Raw genomic sequence first — 20,748 nt, 5'->3', positions numbered from 1 at the left:
GTTAGGTGAACTGCTAAGCGGTGGTCTCATCCGCAGCTCAAAAGCACCTTTCGGAGCTCCAATTCTCTTCCAGAAGAAACAAGATGGGAGTCTCCGATTATGCGTCGACTACAGAGCCCTCAACAAAGTAACAGTGAAGAACAAGTATCCCATCACGCTCATTGCGGACTTGTTCGATCAATTAGGCAAGGCGAAGTATTTCTCGAAACTCGACCTTCGGTCGGGATATTGGCAGGTGCGCATTGCTGAAGGCGATGAAGCAAAGACAACTTGCGTGACCAGATATGGAGCGTTTGAGTTCTTGGTGATGCCTTTCGGCTTAACCAACGCTCCGGCCACATTCTGTACTCTCATGAACCAGCTATTCAAGGAGTATTTGGATAAGTTCGTGGTCGTCTACTTTGACGATATCGTCGTTTACAGCCAAACGCTCGAGGAGCACGTCAAGCACCTTCGGACAATTTTCAAGGTTCTCAGGGAGAACACGTTGTTCGTAAAAAGGGAGAAATGCTACTTTGCTCAAACTGAGATCCTATTCTTGGGGCATCGAATCGGTGATGGCTCCATTCGGATGGATAAGTCGAAGGTGCAAGCAGTGGCGGAATGGCGAACTCCAAAGAAGGTGCCAGAGTTGAGATCCTTCCTTGGTTTCGTCAACTACTACCGACGCTTCATTGCGGGATATTCGAAGCGGGCAACCCCACTGACGGAGTTGCTGAAGAAGGAGCAGCCTTGGAAGTGGTCTGACAAATGTGAGATAGCATTCCAAGATCTGAAGGCTGCTGTTCTAGAAGAACCAGTGCTCAAATTGCCAAACTATGGAGAACCCTTTGAAGTCCATACAGATGCTTCGGACTTTGCTATTGGTGGAGTACTCATGCAAGAAGGTCATCCGGTGGCCTACGAGAGCCGCAAGCTCAACGAGACCGAGAGGCGGTATCCAGTGCATGAGAAGGAGATGACAGCGGTGATCCACTGCCTACGAGTTTGGCGACACTACCTCCTCGGGTCGCGATTTGTGCTGAGGACATACAACATCGCCCTGAGCTATTTCCAAACTCAGAAGAAGCTCTCCCCAAAGCAGGCACGGTGGCAGGACTTCCTGGCTGAATTTGACATGGCAATGGAGTACAAGCCCGGGAAGGCGAATGTCGTGGCCGATGCGCTGAGTCGGAAAGTGGAATGCGTGAATGCTGCACAACTGGAGGGCAGAGGCCAAGCGAGTCAGTTACACTCCAACTTCCTTTCCCGAATCAGAGATGGACTGTATAGTGATCCCCAGGCAGTTATCCTGATGCAGCTCATCAAAGAAGGCAAGGCACGACGATTCTGGGTCCAGGAGGGACTTGTTTACACAAAAGGGAATAGGGTTTATGTTCCCCGAGTGGACAATTTAAGGCGTGAACTCTTAAAAGAGTGTCACGATTCCCTTTGGGCTGGACACCCCGGCATTCATAGAACGTTGGCTCTCGTGGAGAGGGCCTTCTACTGGCCAAAGATGGGGACTGATGTGGAGGAGTATGTTCGGACGTGCCTTACTTGCCAACAAGACAAGGTGGAGCAGCGGAAGCCGGTGGGACTTTTGGAGCCGTTGCCCGTACCAGAAAGGCCATGGGAGAGCATTTCCTTAGACTTCATATCAAGCTTGCCACCTGTAGGGGGACTCGGATCGATACTCGTGGTAGTCGATCGGTTTTCGAAGTATGCAACTTTCATTGCTGCTCCCCTACACTGTTCAGCAGAAGAGGCGGCCAGACTGATGATGAGAGACGTAGTGAAGTATTGGGGAGTCCCACACAATATCATCAGTGATCGAGACGCTCGGTTTCTGGGACGATTCTGGACCGAGCTATTCAAATTGTTGGGGTCAAAGTTATACTTCTCTACAAGCCTCCACCCCCAAACGGATGGTCAGACTGAAAGAATAAATTCGCTCTTGGAGCAGTATCTTCGGCACTACGTGAGTGCCAATCAACGAGATTGGGTGAAGCTGTTGGACATTGCCCAATTCTCCTACAACTTGCAGCGGAGCTCTGCATCCAACAAAAGCCCCTTCGAAATTATCACAGGACAACAACCGTCGACTCCGCACACCATGGCAATTGGGTATACTGGAAGTAGTCCTTCAGCCTATCATTTCGCAAAGGAGTGGCATCGAAATGCAGATATTGCGCGGGCTTACTTGGAGAAGGCGGCAAAGAAGATGAAGAAGTGGGCTGACTTGGGAAGGCGACCGCAAGAGTTCAAAGTTGGCGATTTGGTGTTGGTAAAGCTCCAACCGGCATCCCTCCAATTCTTCAGGAACAGAGTTCACAAAGGATTGGTGCGTAAGTATGAAGGGCCCTTCCCAATTATCAGCAGGGTAGGCAATGTTTCTTACAGGTTACAGCTGCCGGCGTGGTTCAAAATTCACAACGTTCTTCACGCCAGCAACCTGAAGGCCTACCATTCGGATCCGCAAGATGCTTCTCGAAGTGTTCCAACTCGGCTACCTCCCATCACAGCCTCCTACGAGAAGCGAGTGGAAACCATTCTGGCGGATCGCAAGATAAAGCTACCCAACGGAACGGAGCAGACAGAGTACTTGGTGAAGTGGCGAAAGCTTCCCCGAACTGAAGCCAGTTGGGAGCCTGAAGACGCCCTGCGACATGAAGAAGAAGTCATCAACAACTACCAACAAGCGTCGACGAGGGCGTCGACAGTTTAAGTGGGGGAGAATGTCACGAACGGTCGTCGCGCACCCGCAACAACTCCGTTCAACGTTCCGTTCGTCGCTCACACCCGCTTGTACAGCTGCTTGACAGCAGGTTTTCTTATGGTTTTGGGTCATTTTGCTTGTAAATATGTAAGTTCGAACAAGTTGCAGCGCTGCAATGCGACCGCTCACCGAACCGAGCAAAACAACCCCAAAACAGCCCAAATCAGCCCAAATTTCGCGTGCCACGGGTTCGCGCGGCGAACTGTCTCGTCAAAGCAAAATGTCAGCCATCTCAGACCCCAGGAACCCCCCAGGTGGCACCGGGCTGGATGGGGCTTCGGTTATATACCGGGCGTTGAACACTCTTTCGCAAGTTCGCACGTGACCTTTACGGGAACTTGGTGTTGCGCCTGGGACCAGGTGAGCGGCTGTTTGTGGGCTTGTAGCTGTTCGTTCATCCTTGAAAGCCTTGTTTTCCTCCCTCTCCCTCTTTTCTCTTGTGCACACAAGGTGTTCGACGATTTGCTTGTAAAGCTTCCCTTTTCGCGAGACTTCGGGACTTGTCCGTTGCTCGTTCTTTCGATCTAACTTTCTTTCTCTTTTACAGGTCCTTCGGGACCTACGAGAGGTTACAAAGTGGCTGATCCTTGCGGAGCAAGATCGCAAGGGCGAAGCGCGACTTAGGCAACGCAAGCTAAGTTCGCGTCTTTGCCGCACGGGTGATCCGCGATTTTGGCAGCGCACGCTAGCTTCGAGTCTTTGGCCGCAAGGGTGCCTCACGCCATAGGCAATTCCAGGTCGTGACAGTGTGGTAGAAAAGGTGGTCGGGAGAGGGAAAGAGGGAGGAGGAGGAGGCGGGAGAAGGGATGCCGGGAAACCACGATCAACGTTCGAGATCTGCCAGGGCGGCCACCATACACGGTTGCGCCCAGTCCGGAGACCTCCTCGGCCTACAGAGGCGGCTCCAGGAGAACCCGTCGCTCCTCAATGCGAGGAACGCCGTCGTAGGCCCTTGACTCTCCTCCTCGTCACTTTCAGCATTTCCCGTTCCGATCTCGTCGTTCTCGGTTGACTTGTCGTACAAATCCTTCTCCTCTCTTCTTTGTTTCGGCAGATCCGTTGCTTTCGACCGACTCGTTTTGCTCTTCGATTGTGTCGCGCTCCTCATTTTTCTCGCTTTTCATCAAGATTTTATATTATCAAATAGGATATAGATATTTGTAATGCCCATTAGGAATTTGTCGGTTCACTTTGACGCTCTTAAGCTCCCTTTAATCTCTATTTTTTTTTAGCAATTTCTTTAATAATTTGTTTTTAGTGTGATTCATACTTCTACTTCTTTCATGTATATTTCTATTTATTTTACCCGATCTAAGGAAATTGCATTTTCTTTGTGAGGTCTCCTCCAGAAATTTGTTGCCTTCTTCATTTCTTTTCGAGAAACATACTTGCATTTGAAAGAATCTTTCTTTTTATAGTTGTTGAAACCGTTGTCAATGATCTCAGTTAGGTAGTAGCGGAAGAAATTTCTTCTCTTGCGAGGTTTTTCCAGGGTCAAAAAGAAAAAAGAAATTTGTCTCTGTTGCCTTCTTATTCTGCCATCTGTTTTATCTTCCATGAAATTTGGTTTAGGTGCTCAAAATCAAAGGGATCTTCTATTGTGAAACATTTATGTTTGCAATTTGGATTTTGTGGATGATTTTTCCAAACAATATTCATCATTGACTTGGTAGAGAATTTTTGTCGGTAGAAGTCTTAACCTCTGCCTACTGCTACTGTCTATATGATATCTTTTCAAAACCATTAATTACAATCTCAGATGATTTGCACCTTTCCTGAAATTGATTCGTCAAAATAGGAACCTTAAGCATTCGGAACCACTTTTGTCACCATATGCGTTTCTTAAATCAATGAACTTTTGGCCGTAGACTCTTTTTTATCTTTTACTTTTTTCTTTCCCATGCCATGGTACTTAACTATTTTGGTGCCATTTGTGATATTCAGATTGCTCCTGTAGTTAGATGTACTTAGTTTAGATCTTGTCAAACTTTTGGTTTCATTATATACTTTTCTTTCTTTTTGCAACAAGATGTTTAATAGATTTACCATTGATGTAGATGGCACAAACACCGCTTCATGTGGCTGCTGGATACAACAATACCAGTATCGTCAAGTTCCTGCTTGAATGGAAGCGCCCAGAGAAAGTTGAGTTGGAGGCAAAGAACATGGTAGGCTGAGAGAAATGATATGTTCTTATCCGTATTAAGTAGATTGCCCTCCCAAATCCCAACTAATGCTTTATTAACTGGAATTGGTGTGTACTGTTTGCAGTATGGTGAAACACCGCTGCACATGGCAGCAAAAAATGGTTGCAGCGAATCAGCAAGGCTACTTCTCACACATGGTGCTTCTCTTGAGGCAAAAGCCAATGCAAGTCCTTTAAACAGAATTGCCCTTTTTGTTACCCAAATATGGACTGCAAAGCTTTATAGTTTATCACATTGCAATGTGTCTGATTCACACCTTGTGCTTTGACATTCTCTTACATTTATTTTATTGCCATGTTATTTGTAGAATGGAATGACTCCACTACATTTGGCTGTTTGGCATGCACTACGAGCAGAAGATTGCATTACAGTGAGCACACTGCTAGATTACAATGCCGATTGTAGTGTCAAAGATAATGTATGCTTTAATTAATGCAGCATTATCAGATTAGCTTGAAAGAGCATTTTGAGAGAGACATCTAACTATACTCTTTGTACCATAGGAGGGAATGACCCCTTTAAGTCATCTCTCAGAAGGTGCTGGCAATGAGAAACTTCAAGGACTCCTTTTTCGGCATATAGAGGAGCAAAGAAAGCGCAAAGCAATTGAGTCATGCAGTGAGGCAAAAGCAAAAATGGCCGAGTTTGAAGCAGCTATTTCAAATGTTGTGGGATTGCAGGAACTCAAAATGCAACTGCGTAGATGGGCTAGGGGTATGCTTTTTGATGAGAAGCGACGAGCATTGGGATTAAGTATAGCTCCAAGAAGGCCTCCTCATATGGCCTTCCTTGGTAATCCTGGAACAGGTATTTGATACTATACATGATGGGCTCTTGTTCACAAATTGCAAAACATGTGATGCAATTTTCCAGGTTGGCAAGAAATTGGTATGCTGCACTGAAGGCTTCTGATTGAGTTTATCTTTTTCAATTTGGTTATCAGATTGACCTTTGCTTGTAACTTTGTTGTGAATTTTAGCTCAAATGGGGTTCTATAGGTTATTAAGAAAAAGGATACCAAGATCTCGTTTATCTTAAACATAACACTTATTCTCATTTGTCTTAAACATAACACTTATTTAGTGGGGAAGTATATGCATTTGATTGTGTTGACTACTCATACTTAGAAATTCTGATCTTGGATTTTTGCAGAAATTTCATATAGTTACATGTTAGTGGTAGCATCTAATCGAGGCTTAATAAAGTTTTCTGCACAATATTCTCTTCAGTTGTTCTTCCATGCTCCTTGCATTTTTTTGGGATTTGAATGAATCAATTTTTAGAATGTTCATGATATTTTAGGTAAAACTATGGTCGCCAGAGTTCTTGGTAAACTCCTCCACATGGTAGGCATTCTACCTACTGATAATGTAACAGAAGTGCAAAGGACTGACCTAGTTGGCGAATTTGTGGGTCACACTGGACCAAAGACAAGGCGCAAGGTATACATGTACATATCTTATTTTGCAAGAGATATCTGCTTCAGGGCTATGTACCCAACATCAAGAAATGTTAGATTTTTGTTGTAGATGCACTAGAAAATCCTTGAGTTGCTTCTCTTTACTTTTATGGACCCTCCATTTGCACCATACACTATATATTGCTTATCACAATTTTGGCTGGTAGCCTGTTATTTGTTAAAATGTCTATAGAGTTTGTTGAAATCTGATTTTCTTGCATTAATTCAGTGGCTGTGAGATGTTAAAAAGTTGTTATATCAAACATCCTAATGTGGCATTAATTATTTGTCCCAGATAAATGAAGCAGAGGGAGGAATTCTTTTCGTCGACGAAGCCTACAGATTGATTCCAATGCAAAAAGCAGATGACAAGGACTATGGCTTAGAGGCACTAGAAGAAATAATGTCTGTGATGGACAGCGGTAAGGTGGTGGTGATTTTTGCTGGATATTCTGAGCCAATGAAACGAGTGATAGAATCAAACGAAGGTTTCCGTAGAAGGGTAACCAAGTCTTTTTACTTCGACGACTTCAGCACAACTGAACTTGCTCAAATTCTGCATATTAAAATGAATCACCAGGATCAGAATAGCTTACTCCATGGATTCAATCTCCACCCAACTTGTAGCGTTGAGGCTGTTGCGAAACTGATCGATAGAGAGACCACGGAGAAGCAGAGGAGAGAGATGAATGGGGGTCTCATAAACCCATTGCTTGCAAATGCTCGTGAAAATTTGGATCTTCGACTCGATTTTGATTGCAGTGACACTGATGGTTTAGTGACGATAACAATGGAGGATTTAATGGCAGGCCTTGGACTGCTTTCTTAGCAATGGTCTCGGGATGACTTAGAACTCTATTTCTTGTAGTCAGCCCCAAGAATAGCAGGTTGTTAAATTGCAAGAGTTGAGCTCACTATCAGAGTTCATTAGACATGATTTCTTTCATTGATGTATTCCTTCCTCTACAGTGAGGAAGTAAAGTTCATGTTGTATTAGATAAAGTTCATTGTAATAGTAGGTTCATTTATGTTCCATAAAACCAGCTTGACATGTATTGGTGAAGTCAATGTGTTCCTTAGCAATTAACCTCAGAAATCATGAAAATAAATGTTGTTTCTCCTGATCTGATTATTCAAATGTTGCACATTGTAATAGTAGATTCATTTATGTTCCATAAAACCAGCTTGGCATTTGCTGATGAATTCAATGTGTTCCTTAGCAATTAACATCAGAAACCATGAAAATAAATGTTGTTTCTTGGCATCAACCTAAATGTATTGACATTCACAAGCTCTTCATGTCATATCCATAATTACGAATAATACAGAAGGCAGATGGAGGCTGGTGCTGCAGTTGGTGTTAACGGATGAGACCGAGATCGGATCAGGGTCGATCCATCTCGGATCCGCTTCTTGTCAGAATCGTATCATCCGCTTCAGATGTTAACGGATCTTTGGGATAGCAATCCAATCGTCAGTCGAAGTGAGAGAGAGAGAGAGAGAGAGAGAGAGAGGCGAAGCCAAACCAAACAGAGATCGACTTTGCCGATTAGAGACCAAACAGTGGTGCGATTCAGATTAAAGCTTTCGAATCGATGGTTTTCTATGTTTCTTGATCCTTGATTTTTTATTTCGAATTTTTTCGGACAGCCATATGCTGTTCTGAGAATCGAAGGAGTTCTTTTGTTTCTGTCATCACGGGAGTGTTCGATTTGGCACCTCCCTTTAACATCATATCAAATAGGAGTTTTGGATTCTGACTTGTGGTAAGAAATATATATAATAATTTTAACCATGCAAGGATTTCATGTTTCGATTTTAATGTGGTAGTTTCATTTTTGCATCCAACGCATTGCGCATCACATGTTCGTTGAAAAGCCGAGTCGGATGTAAAGAGTAGAAGATCATGTCTTCTTGGCAGTTTTGTTTTGTTTTTGTTTTCGTTTGCTTTTTCTTGTGCTCATCTCGTGCTTGCTTACAGAAAAATGGCTACTGTTGCTGTCGCATGTTCACATTCGCAGCTTCCTTCGTTGCACCGCGGTGGTAAGTTTAGTGGGCTTAATTGCGTCTTCTTCATGTGATTGTGTCGAAGATTTAATTTTCATCCCTAGACAACATGCTCTGCAAGTCAATTTTCATTGTCCTTCATCTGACTACTAAGCATACAGCTGCTCCTCTGTTCAGATGCTAAAATTTCACTAACTTAATCTGATGAAAATCACAAAGTGCAAAAGATGAATATCATACTTGGTCAGGTAAAACTGGTATTTCCCTTGTTAAAATGACTTTTTCTTGATTCTCTATGTGGAAATCAAAATAATAAAATCATGAATTTTATCTCAAATGGAAAAAATTCATGTTCTGGTATCTGATAAGTGGTGCAATTGTTTTCAAGAAAAATCTGTTACAGTTGGATATAGATTTGATTTTATGATAATTATATTCTCTTTGTTGTAACATTTTTCTTCCTCTAGTCTTTAGAGATACCTCATTTAGAAAATCTTTTAGTTTATATACACACACACACACAACAGTTACCTACGGTTGAACATAATATGCACTTTACCAAAAGCAAATTTTAGTGTAGGAGGGTGGGGTTGATTTATTCCAAATAAATTTCGAAAATGTGTTTGATTGGTCACTAACTTTCATATGATTTTTTCTATCAATTTTCAATCATGTAATGTTGCTTTTAATTACAAATAGAATAGAATTGAGCTAACCATCTACAAGATTATCTGACAGCATACTCTTTGAATAACACTTTTCTTTTTCTATTCTCTAAAGCAGTGTTTCCTTCTTTACCTCATTTAGAAAATTTTTAATTTTGGTTCTTCCGTACCTTGTATTTTCTTATTCAGGGCAATCAAGATCTGGACTATTAAGCATATCATGCCTTAAGACCAACTGTCCTGGTCCTGTGAATGCTATTGAATGTTCATCAACTGAAGAGGGACTGAAGATGATTAAGCCTATAGTCAAGATGTGTGGTATTACATCAACCAAGGATGCTGAAATGGCTGCAAATGCTGGTGCTAGCCTCATTGGCATGATCATTTGGCCAAATTCAAAGCGTTCTGTTTCGCCAAAGGTGGCAAAAGAAATATCCAAAGCTGCACGAGACTGTGGAGCAAAGCCTGTTGGTGTGTTTGTAGATGATGATGCGGATACAATACTACGTGCTTCTGATGCAGCTGAGCTTGAGTTTGTTCAGGTATCAATTAGCATAACCCTTCTCATTTTCAAAGTTCTAACGATTTTCCAAATTGACATCTTGAATAAATATTTCTTGTTAATTTTTCTTTCATGGATTTTTTTCAGCTTCATGGGAATGGTTCCCGTTCCACGCTCCCAATCCTCTTACAGCAAAACCAAATCATATATGTCCTCCATGTTGATGAAAATGGAAACCTTCTCAATCATGTCTCCGATGAGGAATCTTCGTTAGTTGATTGGCTTCTAGTAGATAGCGCACAAGGTGGCAGGTATGAAATCACTTCAGTGCATACTACCGCTATATATATATATATATATATATATATACTTCCATGCAATTTACAAGGTTAACATGATACAAGTTTGGATACTTCTATTACCTGGCATTAGAAATTCGAATAGGCTATGACATATATGTGACAAATAGTTTATCAAATTGCACTCTGATTCATAATGACAATTAATAAGTTGGTAATGAACAGTGTAAGGGAAAAAAAAAAGGTAAATATATTTTAATGGAGAAGTAGTCACATATACCCATTGTGCCACTTTCAGACACTCTTAAATGAGGTTAAGTTGTAATGCCCATGTAACTCTACCATCTATTTTTATTTTCGCTATCTTTACTAGAAAAAAATTACTCTATCTTAAGCATTTTGCCTAATTCTTTCAATTGGTACTGGTTGACATGTAAAGACTTGCAAATGAAATCACAACTTTTTCTCTTATTTGCAGTGGCAAAGGATTTAATTGGCAAAGGTTTCAGCTGCCATCCATGAGAAGCAAATATGGGTGGCTTTTAGCTGGAGGACTTCATGCTGACAATGTTTGCGAAGCAGTCACTACTCTTATGCCTGATGGAGTCGATGTTAGTAGTGGCATTTGTGGCTCTGATGGCATCCAAAAGGATCCCTCGAGAATCTCTTCCTTCATGAACAAAGTAAAATCTTTGAGCTATTGAATTTGGTAATGACCTTTAGAATATGTCAACTTCCTTCTTGTATTATCAAGAGACACTTGAGCGAATTTACATTTTAACTTTAATTGCATAATATTCTTGACAATTTCAGAATAAAGAATCATCGTTTTTTTTTTTTTTTTGGTTTGGCCGGTAGCTTGCGCAATTAGTAGTATCGTGATTAATCATGCAAGAAGGTTGACATCAAAGTAATGTTCTTGTGGTATTTTTACCCTTTCCCTGGAAAATGATTTTTTTTTTATTTTTATTTACAATGTGACTTGAAATCATTTATACAATATTCTTCCATTTACTTGCTTTATTTTATTTTTTCTTAAACATAAACAATCTTCTCCTTCTCTCTTGCTCTCCCCATTTAAGCCTTGGGTTGGCAACATGAGCTCCAACTTAGAACTCGATCAAATCAATGGGTGGCCTAAATTGACTTTTTGTCATCATAGAAATAAGAAAATTGTGCGTATTTATTATCTGTTGGGTTGACCTCATCAACTTGTTGTCAATGGTTGTGTTAGGTTGATTACTTTTGGTTGAGGCTCATAAACCACTCTCATCTAATGCCGAGCACAGATTCCTCACACTTGATTCGATGTGGTGACATCAACTTCTAACATGGTAATGGTCTTCACCAAACTCCTCACTTGTCCACAACCCAATTCAATATTGATCAGTGAACCAATTCACCTCTCCAAAGATAACTTTATTCTAAAGTACATTAATCGCATAAGGTTTGGTTACTTTAAGAATCTGATTCTAATACTTAATATTTTATTCACCTCTCTCGACACATGACAACATAATCAACCTAATATAAAATATTAAAATATGTTTTTCAATTAATCCCATAATAGAAAGCTTATTATTTATGACACATTAATCGAGGATAATTATTGTCTTTACTCGAAATTCCTACTTTCCGAGATCGACTTGATCTTGACACATGTTTTCGATCAAGCATTCGAGACCTTCTCGGTTTCACCCAAGTTTCATGCGTATGCGAGTGTTTTATGCATCACTCACATCTCGGGCTCTCGATATATCATCGATATATCCCACATCATATTGATAAAAAAATTGAAGATGAACGAATGGTTTTATCTTCGACATGTAATCTATAGATACAATATAATCCATCCAAAACTTAAAAGATGATATCAAAGCATAAGGTCACTAATCGAGAACTAATTATTCAGTGGTAATATTATCTTAAGTCCCAAGTACGTTTAAATCTCGCCGTCGGATTCACAAGCACCACCACCTCATGAATAATCATTGGTGTTTGGGAAGCCGTCGGACTAATGCAAGTAATCGAACAGGTCGATATTACACGGCACTTCTACGTAAACTTCTCCATTTCCTCCAAGAAGACACCTTCGTGCTCCTCAGAGACGACCTGCCCCACGAAGCGCACCCCCCCCTGATTGGGCTCAGGCCTCCTCAGAATGATGCCGCCGGCGAAGACGGCATGGTCGTTGAGAGGAGCGACGCAGTGCGGCGGTCCCCATCCGTAGTCCACCTCATAGAACCCCACGGATCGCCAGTCTGACAAGTTCAAGGCGTCGTAGCCGATGGGAACTCTGAAGGGATCGTCCTTGAAATCACCCACAGCCCATTCGGCTAACTTGACCGGCAGACTCGCTTTGGCTTCCCTGATCAATCTCACGATCTCCATCAGCGGAGCGCGCGTGATCTCCTCGCTGGTCGCTGTGACCGTCAGGCAGTACACGCAGTTGCCGTAGTAGCCGCCTTCGGGAGGCAGCAGCTGGCGCAGGAACGGGCGGACGTTCGCGGGGAACACGAGGTGGACGTCGGCGCGGAAGTCCAGGTTGACGGCGCGGGCTCGGGATCGCCAGAGAACGGCGGCGGCGACGTCGAAGGTGGTGCATCTGTGGGATGTCTCTCTCGTGAATTCCTCCTTGAACTTGTTGATGCTCTCCAAGGGGAACTCCCACTGCGACCGGACGAAGCTGAAGGTGGTCGTGGGGGGATCCCGTGGGAGCCTCGGTGGAGAGGGGATGGCCTCTCGAAGCCAGATCGGGTCAACTGCGGGGCACGCAGCACCTCTCGCTATCTCTGCTATCGCTCCGAGGAGTTGACCCGCGCCAACGCCATCGAGAACCATGTGGTTGAACTTGACTCCAACGACGAATCCTCCGCAACGGAGCTGTGTAACCTGAGTCCATGAAACATGGAAACAAAGACGATGCTTTTAGCTTCGTGGAAGGCGAGATTCGAGCTCAAGATTTTACGATAAGTTATCAAAGATGCATTCAATACTTGGGTCTTCGATGGCCTTTCCACGTTAGACGCGAACTTACAGGGACGTATCCATAATTCGTCACTACAGCTTTCAGTAGGTTTGACTAAACTACAGATCTCCTGAAACTTTGGAGAAAGACGAGAGAGACAGACCTGCAACATTAGTATCATTTGTCGTTGGTTTATGCTGGGGGGAGGACATGGGAGGAGCTCTTCCTTGGGGATCGCGAGAGGGAACTCGAGATCCTTGAGGTCGCTGAGGCTGTAACCAGACGTGGCCTCCGCGAACCACACGCCGTCGCCGGTGCACGCGACCTGCAGCTCCCCCTCCCCCGTGACCACGAGGCGGCCCGCGACGGGGTAGTAAGGGACCAGCGCCTTGGACAAGGCGCCTTTTATGGCCTTCGCTGGAGGCTCCTCCTCCGGACCGTGGCGGCCGTACGCGGCGATCATCTCGACCAAGAACCTGAGGCCCATCGCGTGATCCAGGGAGGAGAGGGGCAGGGTGGCGCAAGGCGTTTGCTCGCCGGGGGTGACGAGCTCCGCGGCCAGCTTCGTGACGGGGGAGCTCATGGTGGGTCGTCGTCACCTGTCGTTGCCAGCGATGTGTTGTTACATGGCATTTCTCGTCTTCCATTTATAATACTCTTGGAGAACTGCTGGTGTGCATTCTTCCGTCTCCTTAGTACCACTGTTCATACATGTGAAGATCGTCGTCAACCCATGGCTAAGCTGATTAGGGCTACGAAGGCGATGGGACTAACGAGATGAAGTCGTAGAAGGCGGTATCCAAGTCCAATATCATTTTATAATGTATTTATAAATAATAATATAAACTATATATATATATATATATATACATATATATATATACACATATATATATATACATATATATATATACACATATATATATATACACATATATATATACACATATATATATATACATATATATATATATACATATATATATACATATATATATATATACATATATATATATATATGTATATATATATATATATGTATATATGTATATATATATATATGCATATACATATATTATATATTTGTTTGCTCGAATTTTTAGATGGAATGATAATGATAAAAAAAGAATTTAACACCGTATGAGAGCCAATGATTGAATCAGTTTTTACAATCATGAAAAGAAAACTGGATTGAACCAATGATCATTTTTTACGAGTAAGATGAAAATTGAGAATTTTTTTTCCCAATAAAATCACTCAATTTTTTTCTCGGTGCCCTTTTCGAATGCCATCATCACGAGAAAATCAGCATTCCGTCTTTTGAGACCGAATAGTGAGTATTACATCTTTCGTATGAAACTTTGACATATAAACACTATCCACTACCTCAATCAGACAACAAAACTTTTATGATAGTTGTCTTATAATAAGTCTAACAACAAAGAAGATCAACAATGTGAAAAGTTTGACTATTGGGAAGTAAATGGTAGTTGTCAACAGGTTCTGGTAGAACACTCCATTATGATACCATCATAAAGGCACAGCAGAAGATAAATAAATAAATAGACTTTTTGACTCGACTAGAGAGAAAAGTTTGGCTAGAAGGCACTCACTCGATGTTGCAGGCATAACTCCAGTGTGAACTTCCTCCTACAGAAAGTCTGCAGGGAGATTGTTGGTGACGATGACACTAGCCATTTTATCTTCCTGGATGACTCTGAGGTGATCGGTATCCGGATGTTCCTCCTCTTTATTTCCACCTGCCTTGAGTTTGAAAGAAGATTACTTTGGATCACAAATGATAATATCATCTATCAAAATTCCACCGAATGAAAAGAGAACTCAGATTCGTTCTGAGGAAAAAAACAATGAAGAAAGTAACCACTGATCAAGCTCTTAATTAGCAGCCAATAGATGCACTAACCAAATCGACAGCTGAATAGGAATATCAATGGTTACATTTATTAGACCAACTAAAAGTTTCCCAAAGCTTTGCTATACTATAACAATAGCCAATTAGATGAGAGAAAAAGGTGGTCTTGAAGTTTTGCTATGCCGTGAAAACTGTAAGAAACAAAGATGTAATTTGCCAGGAATCAAGCATGCCAAATGTATAATTATATTACAAAAATATTTTCATTTGAATATCAATACATCCGACATATTGTTAATAATATTAACTGCTTACGGCCTCGGGGCAAACCATGAGGGGAGCTTTGGCTGCATGACTGCAGCGAATGAAATTTAGTAGAACATGAAGAGCTTACAGTAATAATGAATAGCGACACTTACACAAAGGCTTCACAGCTATTTTGGTCCACTAGTCTTTGACGGCCCGGCACGCTCCACCATGACATCATATAGCTGCTTACCGTTCTGATGAACAAGTAACTTAGGGAGAAGTGCACACAGAAAAAAGTAGTTTTAATTTTCTGATATCTACTCACAAAAATTACTGGAAAGAAGTGAATTTGTCCTTCAGGTTTAGTCTGTGTCTCCTTGAAATATATCAGAATTGGGAACTGTGGCCACCAGAATTCCCAGTTTACAAAAGTGGAGTACCTAAGAAAAATTTTATTTCAATATTTCAGATCATTTTAGCTTGCACAAGGAGACAAGATGATGGGAGAACAAATCGCTCTGACCTCCAACGGTTCTTGCCACCAACAAAAACATTTTCCCCTGACTCCTCAAGCTGGTTCCCAATTTTCACCTCCTGTAATAAATCATCGAAGAGAATAGGTAAGTCAAGAAAATTTTAAAAAATGTTTAAATTCCTGTTAACATGATGATTATATCTGCGCTATTGTGTAAACTTTTGGAAACTATTACTCAACACATCCAGTGAAGCTGACTTTAGAGAACTCCACTAAAGGGTCCAAATTAAAATTCTGCTGTAGTGTATGTATGAATCAGATGGCAGACACCTGTTCTTGATGTTATGTTAACTAGCTAGAGCTCCTAATCTGTTGGCCATATATGTTTTAGATGCCCTCACACGTTTTCATATATGTTTTAGATGGTCAACATATCACTTTTCTTTCAGCACAAGTGTCAATACTGAGAAATTTTTTGGTCAGTGATGATTGCAAAGTCAGCCATCATCTGTTGTATGGACTTCCAACTTGCTTGGAACTAGCACTAGTACATGGATGGTTTGGCCATCTTTATTTATAGCCATAATTATGAATGGTGCCGAAGTAGAACAAGTTTGAAAGCTTGCTATACACACACACACACACATATATATATATATATGGTTAAAGCTCCTCACACATAAAATAAATTTGATCCATTCATCCTTTGCAAACTAGGCATCCTAAACACAATAAATGTTGTAACTAGAATACTTTCACGAATGTTCACCTACACAATTGTGCTTTTGTTTCAAACTATGAAATTCATTGCTATTTCTTAGGTTAGAATCACTAACCAGAGCCTCTTCATCAAAGACAAATCGTACTCTAGTTGCCTGAAAGGAAAACACAAAAAAATAGATTTTATTAAGTAGTAGGAAGACTAAATGACAACAGTTTCAGGACATAACTAGACTAGAATGAACAGTGTATTGTCAAATGGTCAACTATGCGGTATAACAGCACATTTGACATGTGTAGTTTTGAATTCATTTCTCATAAGATGGCATTCTATGTATGCAAAAATATCTACCTGATGAAATTAGAGTAAAAGGTATGGAATTTAGTCATAAATCTTACCTATAGGTTAAAGGATAAGAAATCAACTTTGTGATTATGAAAAGGCAGGTTCAAGTTTGTAGCTATTTTTAGGAAGTCAATGCCAAACAATGCCAGCTGCTATATAAAAACAAGGTAGCCTGAAAAAAATGAAGTGGGCAGCCAAAAAAAATATCTATGTACATGACATGTTTCCATCCAAACTTTTCTACCTGGATGAGTAAAAGGAATCCAAGTAGACCTATCGTAGCTGCTGGTAGTAGATTGTCCTGGTATACAAGTCCACCTGCAATTCCTGTTGCTCAAAATACAAAATCAGTATTAGCACACATTGAAAATTGTGAAACGGCATCTATCATATTACTTTCACACTGGGAGAGAAAACATACAAGAGTCATCGATCTACAAAAATGGATTGTGCAGTCCTTTAGCTAAAATTGAACTACGGATTCTGAATTCTTTTCCTTAAAGTAATAATTTCATAAAGTCTAATTACACTTGCTGGAACATCATTTTTATAGCATAAGAACAAATATTTGATGAGGAACATTCTTGGAACTATTAGTTGATATGTGGACTTGAGAATTGAATTGTCATACCTATTTCCGAAAAGAATGAAGCAAGACAACCAACAACCAAATGCCATGATTACTTGGTGAAAGAAGTGAATCCAAAATCTAAGTTTGCATTAGGCCAAAAAAGGAAAAAACTGTTTCACTTAGGGCTACCAACACTGAATCACTTTAGATGGTGAATGAAATATGTATCAGTCTCAAGTTTAACCTCCACAATATTTCCCTAAACATCCTTCCCTACAATATTATTTGCATACTTTCTATGTTTAACTTTCTAGTATACCACATTTAACATCTAATTCTATCAGTCTCCCTCCATTTTTTTTCCTTCCCATTTAGTTTCTTGTCAACGTATCATATTAATTCTCCTCCTAAACATCATATCTACCAATTCTAGCCTCTTCTCTTAAAGTGTTCCTATATTCCAGATTGCTAGTTTAATTGTATGGTGTTCGACTGGTTTCTTTACTCATACATTCAAGAGCCAACGTGATGGGTCGTTCTTGAGAAGCCTCTTAGTTAACCTTGTGCATTTCAGGGAACCCAATGGTGAAGAGGCCTCATGTTACGTTCAGCTTATGAGCTAGGCTAATTAATGAAAATGAATAAGATCAATGCTCATAAGATATGACAAAGTCTCATTTTGACCATCTGTGGCCTAATGCAACTTCACTTCTTTCTTACAGCCTTGATATTGATACGGTATTTCCTCATTATGATGGTCATGTAACACGGACATCTTTGTTATGGATGTTAGCTTGAAGTAGATTCGTAGATATTATATATCATATCAAATAGTAACTTGAAAATATGCACGTTATTAATATATTAACTTCTTGACTGAAAATATGCATGAAAAAAATTGCATAGAGAAACACAAAGAGTAATGTTTCGATATCCTCTCTAACTGACTAGAAGCATTACCAAGTAACACAACTGGTATTCTATAGTCTGGTTCAGGAATTACAATGTCTCTTTTCTTGGCATTTCTTCCAAGCTGCCAAATGTAGAGAAAAAAAACAATCAAATAGCAGTTCCAAAAAAGACAATGTTACAACACAGACAAAATATTACTGTGTTGCAACATATTTTTACCAAGCTTCATCTTAGTCAATTACAAAAAACTGTGAAGGACTGTCCTAAGGAGTTGATTTGAATTTTCGAGCAATGCACAACATAAATCATCAAAGTGATTTCTAGGGAAATTGTCATATAAATTTCCAAAACCTTGGTCTGTTTTTCAATGTCCATAAGAGAATGTATAAATATTTTAACCATTCAGATAAAACAAGATTCATATTCCATCAGACTCGTTTTATGTAGTTCTGTAAAACTATGACTGACAAAACAGTAAAGAATATACAAAAACCGCAGCCCATGTTTCATTATATATCAGGGGTTTACTTTATATATCCTGTTGGATAAAATACTAATGATGATGATCTATTAGAAGTAAACGAATGAAAGGATGATAAACAACACTATATATTTGGAAAAATTATCTTAAGAACCATTGATGCAACAGCAGCAAAACTTCCATGAACGTGGATGGATTTCCTACAGATGAAGCTTTTGTTATACAATCTTGTTCTACAAAATGGATTCTCGGTTTTTGTGCCATATGGTACTGCTTCTCTACCTGCTCAAGCAACAAACACAGAGCTTTGAGAATTAGACTATCAAAAGAAAGCAAGATCGTTATCTGAAATTGCTTCAATATTTTGCTTTAAGAATTACTCAATTCTTGTTTGATTGCATAAGCTAATTTAACTATAAAATAGTGTTTAACCAAACCCATCTAATGTACAACAAGTAATGTATCAAGAAGCTAACTTTGCCAACAACTTTAGTATGATATCATGCTTAGCTATGCATTAGCAGGATTCATTTGATTGCAGAAGGCATGCAGCAGCTAAAAAGAACCAGAGCAACTGAGCATTATACACTTCCAGAGTGTCTGTTGGCAATGAACACTTAAGTAATATGCAATCGACGCATATGATTCATGATTATAAAATGGAAGATCTCTTGAATGTCTATCAATTAAATGTGACTTGCATGACTATATATGTATGCCAACTAGTGTATGGTGATATGGACAATAAGTTAGGGGAGAAGGAACCAAGATAAAGTCTGATCAACTAGAAGAAGATGGGAAGAGAATTAATTGGTATTTTCTTCAATTTACAAAACTATTTATCTATATAGATTTGGGATATCATTTGAGATCACAAATAGGAAATTTAATAACACAAAGTTCCATCAACTCAAAGTTGACAAATATGTGCAACTAGATAAGACTTTGAATGTACAACTTCAACTAAACCAGTCATTCTATCTTCAACTTCAAATGACCTGAAACTTACCGGAACACATTGGTAAATATTTACCAATATAATTACGAAAATGTGAAAATCACAAGACCAATTTGAAAAGACTTAACTTGTTAAAAAGGTTAGTTGACTCAAAGCTACAAGATACATGACTTGACCAAAATCCAAAATCATGTGAGAAATTCAAAATCCTATACCTGTAAAGTAAAAGACCTCATAATTGAACACCAACCATGCTTACTAACAAGTTCCTAGTTTGCCTATCGCTTCAACCATAGAGAAACGTGCAAGAATATAGTCAGCCTTACACCAGACACCTAAAGGAAAGACAAAGAACACACTTTCCAAGGATAACAATACATCTGCATTCCTAGATGCTTAACAAAAGTAATTTGCAAAACGTTTAAGGATCTTCATGGCATGAAATCAGAAATTCATATCCCAAGATTTCAAAAAATTTGATTAATTCCTCTTTTTATTATTGATTGGACAGTGGACATGAGACGACTAAGATCAGAATTCAACGAAAGTAGCTATGTCAACAACCTTCTGTACGTTCTTGTCATTGGAGAAACTGAGGAGTAACCTTTCGCGGGATTCTTTGTATCCCGCTTCCTGTTAATTAGTGTGGAATTCCTTGGGAGAAACAGAAAAGATCCTACTTATAATCTTCGACCTCTAATGTTTAGCAACTACTCCAAGCCAAATAACAAGGACACAAATTTTAACCATCAAGATATCTAAGATCTATCATCAAATTTGAACCAAATCCTTGGGTGGATTATTATAAGGGAAAACGTGCTGAACATCCAGAAAATGAGGTTGGAAAATTCCAACCATTTCATCTTTAGCATTAACGTCATCTCAGCATTAACCTGAAGATAAATTGTGCATGTACGGAAGTCATGTCTAGTAATTGCGAGAAAAGTATCAAGAACCCTAAATCTGCTGAATGTCCAGTCTCATAATCGGAATTGATCCAGAGCTCCACAATTCTTCTAGGCCATGTTCCTCTTCAAAAGATCATGCACACAAGAAACATGGAAAACAGAGGAGCGGAAGTGCTTACTTGGAGGGCGGAGGAGCGGAAGCGATAAGAACACGCTCGCCATAGCCATACTCCCGCCTCTCCTCTCTATGGCTGGTATCGGCCGAGAGGGGCGCTCAAATATCCCTGTAAAATTACTATTTTATCCAAAAACTCGACTGTAACCAATAGCATACTAATTCGACACGTTTCGTACGTACCGGCGTCTCCACCTGCAAACTTAGCGGTGGAG

The 20,748-nt window shown here is 40.3% G+C and overlaps 4 protein-coding genes across 10 annotated transcripts; 2 read left to right on the top strand and 2 right to left on the bottom strand.

Moving 5' to 3' along the window:
- The first annotated feature begins 3,351 nt into the window (after positions 1 to 3,351).
- On the top strand, positions 3,352 to 7,524 carry LOC135625912 (uncharacterized). Of its 3 annotated transcripts, XM_065131048.1 has the most exons (8): positions 3,354 to 3,702; positions 4,816 to 4,926; positions 5,030 to 5,128; positions 5,273 to 5,383; positions 5,469 to 5,772; positions 6,268 to 6,407; positions 6,720 to 6,926; positions 7,005 to 7,521. In XM_065131048.1, the coding sequence occupies exons 1-8, from the start codon at positions 3,565 to 3,567 to the stop codon at positions 7,251 to 7,253; spliced, it is 1,359 nt and encodes a 452-aa protein (XP_064987120.1). In that variant the 5' UTR covers positions 3,354 to 3,564; the 3' UTR covers positions 7,254 to 7,521. The 3 variants fall into 3 exon arrangements, with proteins under 3 accessions (XP_064987119.1, XP_064987120.1, XP_064987121.1); XM_065131047.1 differs by having other exon boundaries at positions 3,352 to 3,702; positions 6,720 to 7,522; XM_065131049.1 differs by having other exon boundaries at positions 3,558 to 3,702; positions 5,030 to 5,102; positions 6,720 to 7,524.
- A 278-nt stretch (positions 7,525 to 7,802) lies between these two features.
- LOC135624149 (N-(5'-phosphoribosyl)anthranilate isomerase 1, chloroplastic-like) lies at positions 7,803 to 10,734 on the top strand. Its single transcript, XM_065127553.1, has 5 exons — positions 7,803 to 7,990; positions 8,406 to 8,467; positions 9,286 to 9,638; positions 9,746 to 9,909; positions 10,376 to 10,734. Exons 2-5 carry the CDS (start codon positions 8,410 to 8,412, stop codon positions 10,599 to 10,601), a joined length of 801 nt encoding a protein of 266 aa, XP_064983625.1. The 5' UTR covers positions 7,803 to 7,990; positions 8,406 to 8,409; the 3' UTR covers positions 10,602 to 10,734.
- A 1,053-nt stretch (positions 10,735 to 11,787) lies between these two features.
- LOC104000808 (acyl transferase 4) lies at positions 11,788 to 13,569 on the bottom strand. The gene is made up of 2 exons (XM_009422942.3): positions 13,029 to 13,569; positions 11,788 to 12,789 (listed from the first exon to the last, which is right to left on the bottom strand). Exons 1-2 carry the CDS (start codon positions 13,446 to 13,448, stop codon positions 11,953 to 11,955), a joined length of 1,257 nt encoding a protein of 418 aa, XP_009421217.2. The 5' UTR covers positions 13,449 to 13,569; the 3' UTR covers positions 11,788 to 11,952.
- A 742-nt stretch (positions 13,570 to 14,311) lies between these two features.
- Positions 14,312 to 20,688, bottom strand: LOC135624871 (uncharacterized). 5 transcript variants are annotated; one of them, XM_065128901.1, is made up of 9 exons: positions 20,538 to 20,688; positions 18,647 to 18,774; positions 18,060 to 18,132; positions 16,773 to 16,855; positions 16,299 to 16,337; positions 15,511 to 15,581; positions 15,313 to 15,427; positions 15,158 to 15,229; positions 14,312 to 14,629 (listed from the first exon to the last, which is right to left on the bottom strand). In XM_065128901.1, the coding sequence occupies exons 1-8, from the start codon at positions 20,584 to 20,586 to the stop codon at positions 15,173 to 15,175; spliced, it is 615 nt and encodes a 204-aa protein (XP_064984973.1). In that variant the 5' UTR covers positions 20,587 to 20,688; the 3' UTR covers positions 14,312 to 14,629; positions 15,158 to 15,172. The 5 variants fall into 5 exon arrangements, with proteins under 5 accessions (XP_064984973.1, XP_064984972.1, XP_064984971.1 ...); XM_065128900.1 differs by having other exon boundaries at positions 14,312 to 14,625; XM_065128899.1 differs by having other exon boundaries at positions 15,158 to 15,241; positions 20,538 to 20,687.
- Positions 20,689 to 20,748: the final 60 nt, after the last annotated feature.

This window comes from Musa acuminata, chromosome BXJ2-10 (genome assembly GCF_036884655.1).
Source record: "Musa acuminata AAA Group cultivar baxijiao chromosome BXJ2-10, Cavendish_Baxijiao_AAA, whole genome shotgun sequence".
NCBI lineage: Eukaryota > Viridiplantae > Streptophyta > Magnoliopsida > Zingiberales > Musaceae > Musa > Musa acuminata.
The sequence above is the reverse complement of the archived record's forward strand: the minus strand, read 5'-3'. Positions and strand labels throughout refer to the sequence as shown.